Here is a 14,065-nt window from a genome sequence, read left to right on the forward strand (position 1 = left end):
CATCTCCACTGGGCATACTCAGTATCACGTACCTGGGTTGGTTTTCCAGGCGGAAGCCGAAGCAGAGTCTGTGTTTTTCCCAGGGTGCCTCGCGCTGCTGTCATGGCCGCCCCCTTGGGCTGGTATCAGCACATGGGGTTCTAGAGCTTTGGGTGTATCCGCAGAATTTTCGCCACTAGATTTTTGGCGTCTCTGAACCCTCCTCCTTTCACTTTCTTTTGAGACTCCTGTGTAACCCTTTTGGGGGCCCGTTTTGGCTGGGGTGATGTCCGGGGTGATGTGGACCCCGGAGCTAGCAGTTTTGAGGGGCTTTGCCACTGAAGCTGAGCGGCGGCAATGGAAGCAGGAGGGAGTCGCTGGCTCAGGTGAGAGAGGCGCACTCGCCAGTCGCTTAGTCTGGCGTAGGGACTGTGAGAAGGGGTGGCGGTGGCTGCGTTCTCATCCCTGCTTGTTTTATTTTTTCCTACCAAAATCTGGCTGATGTCTTAAGGCTCTGGGTCGCATCCTTGACCTGGTGGGCGTGGTTCTCAGGCCTTGTGCTGGTCTCTACCCCAAACTTCTCACAGCCTGGGATGAAATAGTAACAATGGCAATGTCAGTTATTAAAGAAATATTTTTAAAACATTTCTTTAGTCGTTTAATCCTTCTAACAGACACCTAGGGTAGATGCTGCCTTTCATTCCAATTTGCAGGTGAAGACATTTAACTACTGATTGGTTAAGTAATTTATTCCAGGTTGCACAGCTGGTAAGCAGAAAAGCTGAAACGAGGCAGTTAAGTAATTCCTGTGAGCAATGCACATTTACCGGAGAGATAAAGAATTAAAAGGCACATTTACTGGTGGGATACAGGCACATCTGATTGTGGGACTAGGCTGGACACCGAAGAGAAACGTTTAGGACAGCACGTTAAGTGCTGTGTGTGTGCGCACAATGGGTGCTTCGGGATAGGTAGTTTCAGAAGTCCGGTGGTCTGGAAAAGTTTCCTGGAAGAAGTCAGACTTGAGCTGATATCTTCCTTTTTTTTCCCCTCGAATTTTTATTTATTTATTTTTAGAGAGAGAGGAAGGGAAGGAGAAAGAGAGGGAAGAAGCATCATTATGAGAGAGAAACATGGATTGGTTACCTCTGGCGTGTGCTCCCACCTGGGACCTAACCGCAACCCAGGCATGAGCGGTGACCGGGAATGGAACTAGCGAACTTTCGCTTTGTGGAGCGATGCCTAACCAACTGAGCCACAGCCGTCAAGGCTAATTTCTGATTAAAGGATGAGACTGACAAGTGGAGAAGAGCTCAACAGGAGAAATCAGAATTATAAAAGTGTGGGAGCAGACATGTGCACGAGATACTAGAGGAACCATGAGTGAACCAGCTTTCCATCAGCTTTCTCCTAGGGGAGTAGGAGGAGCCAGACTGTGAAATGTCTAGAACTCTGACTATGGAAATTTTTCTGTTGCCACTAGGAATCTTTTTTAATATCTAGCAGAAGGGCAAGAATACTTACTAATGAAAAATATTATTCCCGAGTCTAACTTTTCTACCTTACTACTCATCACACGGATGCCGTGCTAATTCTAGGAGTTGTGATACTTGTAGAATGATGGGAATTCGTTCATTGCTTTTTAGTTAATGTATAACAAGCATTCTAAATATGCACTTTTTACATACCAAAATGATACATTTACCTAATAGTGCTATCCTATACAGTATGAAAAAAATTGTTCTTTTGGAATTAGACTAATTTTTTTGTATTACAGAGAGTGGATCCTTCCTGCAGTTGCTGCTAGAAGGAAAGTATGAATCTATATTCTTACATTCATTGACTCAAAATATTTTTAACTCAACAAAGATGACTGAAGAAAAGATTGACAGCTACCTAGAGAAGCAGATATTAACATTCCTGGATTTCTCACCAGATTTGGACAAAACCCAAAGGTAGAATTTTATTTGAAGTTTCATAGAGAAATAGCCTCCTAATACATTTAATGGAGCTTTGGTAGTGTAAGGCATTGGTTTTAGCAGTTACTGAAAAACCTGGCTTAACATTTAGTCAGGACTCATAATGTACCAAATAATCTTCATAAGAACTTCTGTTTAGAGGGTGCTCAGAATGAAAAAGCAAAGTCGTTTAGGATATAAGGGTTTTGTATGTGAAAGTGGCTTCTAACTGGGTGGTAACTGCCAACCCACTGAGCTTCCAAATGCTCAGGTCTGATAGGTTTTAGCCATAGGCAGGACTTGAGACTTTTTTTTTTAACTTGAAAGCACACCCTGTCCATCTTGCTGTTTCTGGATTGCTGAGTGATACTGTAACTACCTTTATTATGTGTTAGATCGTTAACCTTTTAGACATCCAAAAACTTAATGCGTTTATTATGGAACCCTTGTTTTAACTTCTCTCACTAAATTCTATATAATTTTATAGGATTAGGTATAATAGATAGTTACACAGAGGTGAAACCTAAATTTTACCGTTATAAATTAGTTAGTATACTTCTTTTTTTCCCTTTATTATCTTGGCATTTATGTTGTCTTCATTTTCTTTAAAATGCATGCAGTTTTGTTTTACCATTATTTCCAGGGGATGGCTTTGTTTAATTCTTCAAAAAATAAAAAAAAAACACCTACTGTATTAGGTGTTGAGGTTGTGAATAGGAATAAGACATAATTTGTATCCATAAGGAGTTAACAAAAGAATGTTACTATAGGCATTTTATTTTAAAGATTAGTATCACTCCTTTTCATTTTTCTGGTCTAGTAGTAGGTTAGATTCCTGCAGTAGTGTCAGCCCTGATTGTTACTTTGCTGTCTGAACTGTGTGTGTTATCATAAAAACTCTTACTGGGGACTGAACCTGCAACCCAGGCTTGTGCCCTGACCAGGCATCCAACTGGCGATCTTTGGCTTTGCTGGATGATGCTCAACCAGCTGAACCACACACACCAGTCAGGGCTTGCCTGAAAGATTTTGGGTTTTGATTGTATTAAGGATTTAAGGTGTTGCTACACACTGATTTCCCCCAGGCTTCTTACTTCTACCACAAAGAGGCCCTTTTTCTCTGGCGCTGATTTTTTTCTTTGCTCAGCTGTCGGTTATACTGAATCCAGCGCTTTCTATTCTGGCTACCATAGGCTTGTGTGATAGATTTTTAAAAAAGATTTTATTTATTTTTAGACAGAGAGGAAGGGAGATAGGAAGAGAAGAAGAGAAACATCAGTGCGTGGTTGCCTCTTGTGTGCCCCCCACCGGGGACCTGGCCTGCAACCCAGGCATATGCTCTGACTGGGAATCCAACCGGTGACCCTTTGGTTCGCAGGCTGGCGCTCAGTCCACTGAGCTACTGAGTGACACCAGCCAGGATGTTTCTTTTCTTTTTTTTTTTTTTTCTTAAAGAATCTTTTGAAGTAGTGCCTAGGGGATATAGGGAGAAGACAGCCTTGGCTTTCTCTTCAGCATGAAACTTCAGGATTCTCTGGCTGTTACTTGGTAGAGTTGAATCCCCACCTAGTTTTTCTTAACCTTGGGGCTGGCAAATTAGGGCCAGTGGGCAAAGGGGCTAAAAATGGTGCTTGTATTTTTAAAGGATTGGAAAAAAAACCCACGTGTAACCCACGAAGCCTAAAATATTTAAAATCTGTCCTCTACAAAGAAAGTTTACCCACCCCTTGGCTTAAGCCAAAGCAGTTTTGAAAAAAATAGGTTCAAGTGCCATTTCTAAGGAGCCTTTTGTTCCAGCACGTGGTAGAACAGGATAGTGGAGTGTTGTTCAAAAACAACTTTCTGTTGTCAGCTTTCTTTTGTATAAAATTGGTTTAACCTGTGTCTCCTGGCAATGTCAGAGCCGTTAATGCAGGAGCATTCGGGAAGAGTCGCAAGTGCCCGATCAGGATCCAAGGCAGCACTGTTCCCTCGAGCTTCCGGTGATGGCGGAGATGTCTGTGTCGGTGCTTTCCGGTGTGGCGGCCCCTAGTCACACCTGACTCCCGAGCACTTAGAATGTGGCCAGTGTGACTGAGGGAGTGAGTTTAAAGTTTTGTTTAGTTCTAATTAATTTACATTTAAAAGAGCCATACGTGGCTCATGGTTACAGTATTGGACATTGCAGACTTCAGTTGTTTAGGTTGCAGAATCTTTTCTTCTTTTTGGAATACTCTTGGATAATCTCAATAAACATTGGTTTACATTTTTCAATTTTACAATGAAATAGTATGTTGGTGGTTATAAAGTGATAGTTGTTCACATTTATTCCTTTAATTGTTTTTATATGCAGAGAACAGCTGATATTCCTCATTGGTGTGAGCAGTTTGCAACTCTTTGTTCAGAGTAACTGGACTGGGCCTCTTGCTGATTTACACCCTCAGGAGTTTTTGCCATCAGTTTTGTTCCAGCAATTCAATGAGGTATGCTTCTTGGAAATGTCCTGTGTGGTTATTATTGTATGACTTATCCTTGAGGAACTGGTCTGTATACACTGGAGTTTAGTTGGTAGGAAAGAAACATGATTTTATAGCTTGTACAAAGCCTACCAAGAATGCTTGTTCCTCCATCAGATTTCCACATATTTCCAGAAGTTTCATTGCCAGTTCCAAGCTCCTCAGATGTCCTCATTTTCTGGAGCTCTGTGAGCTGCTCTTTGTTTTAATTTTTTTTTTAATTTATTGATTTTGGGAAGAGAGAGAGAGGGAAGGGGAGAGAAACATCAGTTTGTTATTCCAATTGTTTATGTACTCATTGTTTAATTCTTGTACGTGCCCCGACTGGAGACTGAACCCGCAACCTTGCCGTATCAGGGTGATGCTCTAGTCAACTGAGCTACCCAACCAGGGCTGAGTTCTTTTTTTGAAGCACAGGCAGCTGCCCCAGTTAATCATATATATATCTAGATGCATATGTTACCGCAGTTACATAAAGGTCTTTTCTGGGAAAGTAGCAAACTTGAAAATCTGTTGCAGGTGAGTTTTGCCGCAGTGCTTAGGAACAGTTCCCAGGGGCAGCTCCCTTTATATTATAAATACTTGATTGCCTGGCACAGCGGTCTCCCTGGTGAGAGCAATTGTTATCACCTGTGTGTGAAGATAATATTGACCTGCAACAGCAGACCATCAGCAGATCATCAGCAGAGCGCCCAGTTCGAGCTCCTCGGGAGGTTCTGAGCACACGTGCCTGGGGCCTGGGGAGTGTGATGTGCTGTACAAAGGAGTGTGGTGACTTCGGTGCATCTGGCCACCTCGGAAATCTCGGATGTAGCGATTGATCACTCAGCCTGGAAAACGGGTCCCTTAGTTCCTAACGTTTATGCAGTGAAAGGGGCCTGTTTACTGTTACCCAGTTTCTCAGAATTAGAAGTAGCAAATGAAAAGGATAAAGTTATCAGAGGTGAAGGCCCGTTGTTCGATGGTGAGGTGCAAAGAGAAGTACGGAAGCAGTCATCGTCGGAAAGCCGTGGCGATCAGCTCCGTGTCCATCAGTTTCCCGAGTCGCTGTTCACACTGCTGCGGGATAACTGAAACAGTGCAGACGCCACGTCGTTACTGAAAGGTTAAACGGTCTTCTGTATGTTATGTCTAAGGAGGGAGTTCATTCTACACTCTACAAAGATTTTCATCCAAAGTTAAATCCCAAAGTTTATGTAGTTTAAAGAGATACGCTTCACTCATGTAGAGATTTACTTTATGTGGAACAGGTCATTCCCTCTCTCACTGTTTATGAAGCCATTTCTGGCTTCTGCGACCCTATAGTGTAGATTAGAAATCTATCCAACAGTCAAGGGCATAATGTTTACTGAGCACCGATGTGTGGTTCAAATGGTACTCAGTTCACACATGTTATGTATTAATTTGAGGTATTGTGTGCATGAGAAGACTGAAGTTCAAAGTGCTGAGAGGCGCTTGTCCCAAGTCTGATGCCTGGGGGATTAGAATCCGTGTTTTCTGGGTCCCAATCCAGGACTCCTTCTGTACTAGTAGAGGAGCACCACTGATGTCAGGTAACAATTCAAGGCAGTACAGAAGTGGGTCACATGAGAGATTCGGACCGTAAGAAATACTGAAATTGATGGAGAGATCTGTGGAATGTGAACATTCTCAGAAAAGACCTTTTAGTTGGGAGTGGCCCTTGAGTTGGAGCCTGCAGGGCCATGAGGGATGCAGAGGCGGCCAAGAGGGGAAGTACCAGCGCGTTCTGGCGTTCAGACGAGCAGACTGGGGTGAAGAGGGTGGTGTTTGTGGGCAAGGGGCATGCTGAGCCTGTTGGGGTTGCAGTCAAAGGTCAGGCCTGATGGGATTGGGGCCAGACTATAGGAAACTTTGACTGAGACCTTGGTTTTTACTAGGACTACCTCATACATTTTTTTTTAAGCATATAAAATGTATACATTTTAAATAATAAAATCCCTTGTTCCTGCCATGTTGCTGGAAAGAACAGAGCTTTGGACGGCTGCCCTCTGCCATTGTGGCCTGTGTGGGACCGGGGCTGGCGAGAGCCTTCGAACTGGCTCCTCTGGTTTGGCGGCCCCCTTGCTGGTGGCGGGCGCTGCAGTTGTATCGTCCTCTGCACGTGCTGTGCCGTGGATGAGCTTGAGCTCAGGCAAGACTGCCTGAGCAGGTCCCCCGTGTGTGCTTCCTGAGGGCATCCCCCAACCCCGTTTGATGAACCACTCGTGAATCATTCCACTACTTTTCTCCATGGTTTTAGCACCTTTGTATGCATCTCTAGAAAACATAGTGCTTTGTTTGCTAGTTTTTGAACTTTATGGCAATGAGAAAAACTATGAATTCTTCTGTGATTCGCTTTGCTCAGTGGTATATTTTTGGAATTATACCGTTACGCATTTTTACTGTTGTATATTATTCCAATTATATGAATATACCACAATTCATCTATCTGTTCTTCTCTTGATGGACATATGGGTTGCTTCATGTTTTGTAAAACATTATGCACAATGCTATTAGGATGACATGTTCTGGAAATCATTTGGAAGAGTTCCAAAGCATGGCATACTTAAAAAATGAGTGTTTGGTGCAGGGCGCCGAATGGAGGAGGTTGTTTTCCCTGCCCCAGGCTATAGTTGGGCACTCTGAGCGCCCAAGGGGTCAGTGTTTCCACACCCGCAAACCCTTCCCCGCTCTGAGCTGCTGGGACGCTCAGCTGAAGCCAGTTACATGGGTAAGTAGAGTTTCCTGCTGAAGGGTGTGTGCATGTTCAGTGTTGTTCATGTCAGGTTGTTTTTGAAAGGATTATACAATTTATACTCGTTGCCGACAATCTGAGGAATTGGAAGATAGGGGGAGTTGAAGGTTTTAAACTGGGCAGTATCTGCTAGTCATCATTTCCCTGTCCTGATTCATCTTTTTCCATTTATAAAGGTTTGATGGTTTTATTTTATTATTTTAAAATGTTATTAAATTTATTGGGGCGACGTTGGTTATTCAAGTTACATAGGTGTCGAGTGTATAGTTCTGTAACCCATCGCCTGTTACGGGGTTGTGTGTTCACCACCCACACAGGTCTCCTTCTGTCACCGCGTATTTGACTACTGTACCCTCTTCGGTTTTCTCACCCCACCCCCTGCCCCGTACTGTAGTCTGTGAACACGAGTTTTGGTTTGTCATGTTCATTCATTTGTTGCTTTTAGTTTTTTAGATCTTCGCTAAGTGAAATAAGTCAGATGGAAAAAGTCAAGAACCATTTGATCTCACTCGTATGCGGGATATAAAACTGATTCATCTTTCTTAGCTGTCTGCGATGCACAAATATTTGTGAATGTACTTCATGGTCCTGGAGTCTGGTCACCAAAGCCAGATTCGTTCTCCCTGTTCCTGATTTACGGCCTTGGCCCTGTCGGCACCGTTTTCTGGCCTCTGTGCTCATCGGCCCCTTGGGACCAGCACCGAGGGCCGCATCTGAGCGGTGGGTCACCTCTCACACGTGAGGGTGATCTCCCGGTGATCTCCTTTTATAGTGAGTTTATCCTAGGCTTCCAGATGTTGAATTGTTCACCATTATGCTGTTAAATATGTGGGGTTTTTTTAATGTCATCTGCTCTCTTGGCTGAGGAATTGTTCTTCAGGGAGTTGTAACCTTTTCTTTCTGTTTTTATTGAAAATACAAACAATCCTCTTTAAAAACGGATAGTTCTCAAAACCCCTGGAAGCACATTGAGAACTCAGTTGGAATGAGTGTGATAGGCAGGTCGGCGGAGGCCGATTTACTTCCGAAGAAGAGAAAAGCATTTCGTTATTTCATGAAGATGCAGGGGTGACACTGGGAAGAGAAGTTTTTCCATGAACTGGTTTATTCACTTAGTCGCTAATTTACTTACTATTAGTTGCCTCGTTAATACCATTTCCAGAGAATTTCGAATTGAAGGAGAGGAGGGAGGTTTAATAAACAGCCCCTGGCTTTGCTTATCAGAGGTAACAACTTTCAGGTAGTGTGTTATGGGCTATCTCTGTATACTTTTTTTTGAAGGTTTTATTTATTTATTTTTAGAGAAGGGGGAAAGGAGGGAGAAAAGAGAGGGGGAGAAACATCAGTGTGTGGTTGCCTCTCATGCACCTCCTACTGGGGACCTGGCCTGCTACCCAGGCATGTGCCCTGACTGAGAATCGAACCAGCGACCCTTTGGTTCATAGGCCTGCGCTCAGTCTGCTAAGCTACACCAGCTGGGGTGCTGTGTAATTTTTAATTTATTGATCTATTAAATTACTTATTTGTTATTTATCTTTAGGGATTTCCTTACAGGGATGTCCAGCCCGCAGGCCACATGTGGCCCAGGATGGTTATGAATGCGACCCAACACAAAATCCTAAATTTACTTAAAACATTATGAGATTTTTTTGTTTGTTTGTTTCCATTACTGTTTGTATATTTTACGTGTGGCTCAAGACAACCCGTCTTCTAGTGTGTCTTGGAGACACCAAAAGGCTGGACACCCCTGCAAATACAGTGACCTGAGGTTGTGCTAGAACAGTGGGACGTATTTCTCAACGTCATTAGAATAAGGATTCTTTTTCTTAAAGTCATCTCTTCCCGTACCCCACCAGTTTGGTTTGGACCCTAGGAGACAAAGATCGTTGTGCCCATTTAGACGACAGGTTGACCCAGCGAGGCTGCAGGTCCGGTTTGGGCACGTCGGCAGGCTCCCCTCTCCAGTTCTTCACTAAGTGCACTCGCTTGCACAGTCTCTCCCTCCATCTGGAGGTCTCACGTGACGCCTCACTCCGCATGTCCAAGACTGAGCTCACGGTGAGGTTCTTCTCTAACCTGGGTCCTCTTCCGGTGTCTGTAGCTCGGTGACCCACACCGTGTAATGCGGTTGTGTTGGCGTGAAGACTAGGAGCGATCCTGGACCTGCACTTGAGCCCTTCCCAGTGCTTAGCGCAGCCCTGACTCGCCGAGTGGCAGGCGGCGGCAGAGAGGTCCGTGGGAAGGCAGCGTGGGGGCAAACGTCGGGGTGGGGGCTGGAAGACTCGGGCTGGGGTCTCTGTCCGGACCCGAATCTGTGTGATTTGGGGCTTCGTGTAACTTTTTAGATCTGTTGCCTCACTTTGAAAATTGAGGCAGTTGCACTAATTTCAAAATAGTTCCTTAATTATTGAATCTTTGAAAAATTCCTTCTGCTCTTAGTGGAGATAACAGCCAGCTTTCTGTGTGTTTTGGTGGTAGTCATTCGTGTTGTCTTTATTCCTCTATTAGATTTCTCAGTTTTATCCCTATAAGAATTCCATCAGGTACAGGTTCTGCTTCATTTTATAGAACCTGTCCAGAAACTACCAAGAAGCAGACAAGGGGCACCTCCCTGTGTCTTTCAGGTGAGAGCCCATATTTCTGACAGTTAAGGTTCGAGCTGTCCATTTTGTGGCAGCTGTCAAAATTATGCAGTTCACATTTTATTTTATTATTTTTATATTTAAGATTTTATTTATTTTTAGAGAGCAGGGAAGGGAAGGAGAAAGAGAGGGAGAGAAACATTCATATGTGAGGGAAACATCATTCAGTTGCCTCTCGCATGCCCCAGCTGGGGACCTGGCCCGCAACCCAGGCAGGTGCCCTGACTGTGTATAGAATTGGTGACCTTTCAGTTCACAGGCTGGTGCTCAATCGACTGAGCCACACCAGTCAGGGCTGATTTGTTCTTTGTTGTTTTTTTTTTTGAGAGAGACAAACATTGACTTCTTGTTCCACCCTTTTATGCACTCCTCGGTTGCTCCGTGCATGTGCCCTGACTGGGGATCAAACCCGCAGTCTTCCTGGGTTGGGGTGATGCTCTCCCCGGGGTGTCCAACCTGCGGCCCAGAGGCCCCATGCAGCCCAGGGTGGCTGTGAATGCAGCCCAACACAAAGTCGTACATTTACTTAAAACACTGAGATTGTTTTGTGATTATGTGTCACAGTGTATTTAATCTGTGTCCCAAGACAACTCTTCTTCCAGTGTGGCTCAGAGACACCAGAAGGTTGGACATTGCTGTGACCAACTGAGCGACTCGGCTGGGGCTGCGGTTCGGGTCTTAGGGACACGGGCTTGTGCACGGTAGAAGGCCTCAGTCCGGGCAGGGAGTGGGTTTTTCAAAGGTGTCCCCTGGGGACAGCTTTCTGTGCCCTCTGCTCCTTGGTTGTGTGCCTGCCCAGCATTTGCTCTGTGAGCCTCGCCGTTGACTTGGTCGCCATTACGGAGCAGCCGTGCTTTCTAGTGACATTTGCCAGCTGGTGAAGCCCGAGTGAAGTGTGTTTAAACCACAAATACTGTAACGGAGGGATGCTTGTTACTGGGACAGCACTTTGTTGTAAGTGAATCTGTGGGGTCCCGACGCCTCCCCCAAACCAGCGCTGTCTCGTGCTCCCTCCTCCTCTGACGTGCGGGCGGGCGGTGGCCCTCTGTGAGGGCTGCCCGGCCTCGCAGGTCGCTCAGGGTGTGGGTGGCGCTGCGGTTCCGTCTGGTGCCAGCCGCTGTGTTGTAGGGCGGTGCCTTTGCTTCAGAGCTGGAGCAGCTGGAAAGTGTGCATAATGACAAGACATAAAGATTAATAATTTTGTCACATTAAGTGTCTTAGCACTTCATTTTCTTTTCAGGTGAAAGCCCTGGACGCAGCTGTTCTGAGTCTGCTCGTTCTGGACGGCGAGTCAATCTACAGCCTGACCTCGGGGCCCCTGCTGCTGCTGCTGGCACGGGTCGTCCTGGTGACTGTCAGGCACAGACTGGCGGCGGTTCAGGTGAGGGGAGGAAGGACCGGGGTCGCACACCGGGGGGACTTCGTGCTGCTGAGCGGCAGACTTCAGGTGTGATGCTGGCAATATCTTGATATACTTGTTGTCTGAGTTGTCTTCTGGGTGTTTAGCTGTAAAATATGGTGAAAATAGGCAAAAACTTTCTTCCTCACGAGATTGATGCATCTAGTATGAAATGGCATTGTGCCTCTTTAATAGGAGTGTATGCATGTGTATAAATGTTCATTCTCTGAATCTAAAATAGTTTTAAAATGTCCTTCATAGTCTCTTACGAATTTCATGTGCAGACCCTAAGCAGTAGGCAGGGTTTGGCGTGATCATAGTGGGTCTTACTTACTGTTTCCTGGCTCACGTCCAGCCTAGTTTTATTACTTTGGGTTGGACTTCGTAGAGCACGTAGCAGAACATGGTTTCTTTAGTTCATGTGTAAGGCAGATTCACAGAGAGCGAACAGGCAGCAGTAGGAGGCGAGGAGAACAACAGGGGATACGGGGAAAGTCTCTGGAGGCTTCGTGCGGTGTCAGCCGCGCTTCGTGCGGTCTCTGTGTTAACCGTGCAAGGCCACCTCCCCGTCCGGCTGTGCGCTGCGGGGTGAAAGCAGCTGTGGACAGAAGGGGAACAAATGGGTGTGACTGTGTGTACTAATAAAGCTTTATTAACGGACAACAAAATTTTAATGTTACTTATTTTCACACTACAAAATGTTATCTGTCTTTCTTTTAAATGATTAAAAATGTGAAACTATTCTTTCTTCTCGGGCTGTTCAAGTGCTGGTGGAGGGCTGCGTTCAGCCCACAGGCTGTGACTTGCTTCCTCGTGTTCTGGTGTCCCAGCCTGGGGACTGGGGCCCCGGTTTGCCGATGATAAATCTGAATTTTATGTGGGGTCTCCCAGTGTTTAGGTGTTGGCTGGAAAACTCTAAGAAACACACTGTTTCTATGGGCAAAAAGTACTTGGTTTGTACTGTCTGAGGGCTTGCTTTCACAGGCATTTCAGTTCAGACGGAGAAGAGGCAGGAAGGGAGTGGTACCTCCATCTGCAGCTGCCGTGAGAGCCAGAGGATTTGCTTGGACTCAGTTGTACTGGCTGGTTGCTGATAGATGGTTTTCAGCACATCCTAGCAGATGTAAGCTCTTGTCTCTGATTTGTTTAACGATGATAGTTTGAATTGAAAAAAAAAAAGTTTCCCAAGTTGTTCTGAGTTCAGTGGTCCCGTGGACTAACTGTTACAGTACTTGGCTCTAAAGAAAGTGCCACCAAGACGTGAGACTGTCAGATGGCAGTGTTCCCTTCTAGTGAGACTAATGGTCATTAATGAGTGAAGGATGCGATTGTAAGTTTCCTTGGTGGAAAACTTTCATCAGCAGGTAGGTTAAGCATCACCCGATGGGGATGTGCGCTATCAGCCATTAGGGCACAAGTTAACGTGTGAAGCCACACTCGGGAGGGTTGGGGAGACAAGTCACCCGAATTCCTTGGCATGTGTGTAACAACTTTTGACTTCAGCCACTAGCCCTGCAGTACATCACCATGTGAAACAGAGTTCTGTGCTGAAGTCTTGTCTCTCGGTTGAAACATTCAGGTTTTTTCTCTTTGGGTCTTGAAGGTACTCTCCAGATCATGATGTTAGAAATGACTTCTTTGATTAATGAGGATAAAATGGTTAAAAAGCATAACATACTCATCCAAGTTAATTATAATCTTTTAAATTAATTTGGAATTGGTTGGCTCCTAAGAAATGTGTCACGTTGTTTATTATAAAATTATTTTTTTGGAACTGGAAGAGATGATTTTCCCCTCTAATCTGTGAAATATGTAGGCCAGTGTTAGTAACATGTAAATGTTGAGAGAAAAGAATCCTGGCTTTGAAATCAGACCAGAATTTGTCTGGCTCAGCCACTGAACTGTGTGACCTTAGGCTAGTTAATATTTCTGACTATCACTTTCCTAATTATAAAGTGAAGTGAGTCCGAAAGCATTTATTGGGTGCCTTTGAGTATACTAATGTTCCCTGCCTTCTAGGCGGTCATTGATCAGTATGCTTTCTCAATCAGAACATTCTGTACTAAGTCCTATAATCAGATGATGGGCTCTAGCCCTGGCTGATGTGGCTCAGTGAATTGAGTGCCAGCTTGTGAACCAAAGGGTCACCGGTTCGAATCCCAGTCAGGGCACATACCTGGGTTGCAGGGGAGATCTCCAGTAGGGGGCACACGAGAGGCAGCCACACATTGATGTTCCTCTCCCTCTCTCTCTCCCTCCCTTCTGCTCTCTAAAAATAAATAAATAAAATCTAAAAAAAAAAAAGATAGGATCTAGAAACTATCTAAAGCAAGGCTTCAAATTTTCTTTTTTATTAAGGACTCAAATTTTCAGTTAAGCAATTCTTGACGAATAGAAAAGGCACTTTCATTCTCAGGTAGAACATAGGCTGTGCTGTATTTGTTCTGCACTCCACCTTCTCTGTAAAGATTTTGGGTTAGGGTTTGCTGATGGATCTGATTTTTAAGAGTCCGGCATCTGATGTCGTATGTGTTCGTACAAAGGCAGTCTTTGTGGACCTGTCTGGACTCCCGAGACTAGAAAAGGGACAACTGTGCTGCCAGACCTGGCGCACTCACTGCTGACAGAGGACACGGGACAGGAGGCCATGTGTGGCCTGACCCCATCGGCTTTGCTGACGGGGACAGAAGGAGGCCACACCTCAGGGAATTACATTGAGAACGATGTGAAACATCTTCCCATTAGATAATTCTGCCTTCCTTACCCGGATGGAGGAAGCAGCATTAATAGTTTACAGGACTGTCAGGAAGTCGGGATGCCTTTGTGATTATGTCACT

At 45.0% G+C, this 14,065-nt stretch overlaps 1 protein-coding gene across 2 annotated transcripts in view; it reads left to right on the forward strand.

Moving 5' to 3' along the window:
* The first annotated feature begins 59 nt into the window (after window positions 1-59).
* TTC27 (tetratricopeptide repeat domain 27) overlaps window positions 60-14,065 on the forward strand; it is a 140,058-nt gene continuing 126,052 nt past the window's right edge. For both annotated transcript variants that reach the window (XM_037146569.2, XM_037146570.2), the window contains exons 1-4: window positions 60-365; window positions 1,757-1,934; window positions 4,270-4,399; window positions 11,070-11,210. In XM_037146569.2, the coding sequence (XP_037002464.2) occupies window positions 266-365; window positions 1,757-1,934; window positions 4,270-4,399; window positions 11,070-11,210 (549 nt within the window). In that variant the 5' untranslated portion in view covers window positions 60-265. The remainder of the gene's footprint in view (window positions 366-1,756; window positions 1,935-4,269; window positions 4,400-11,069; window positions 11,211-14,065) is intronic.

The sequence above is a fragment of the Artibeus jamaicensis genome, unplaced genomic scaffold (assembly GCF_021234435.1).
Source record: "Artibeus jamaicensis isolate MK-2021 breed Jamaican fruit bat unplaced genomic scaffold, CSHL_Jam_final contig_465, whole genome shotgun sequence".
Taxonomy (NCBI): Eukaryota; Metazoa; Chordata; class Mammalia; order Chiroptera; family Phyllostomidae; genus Artibeus; species Artibeus jamaicensis.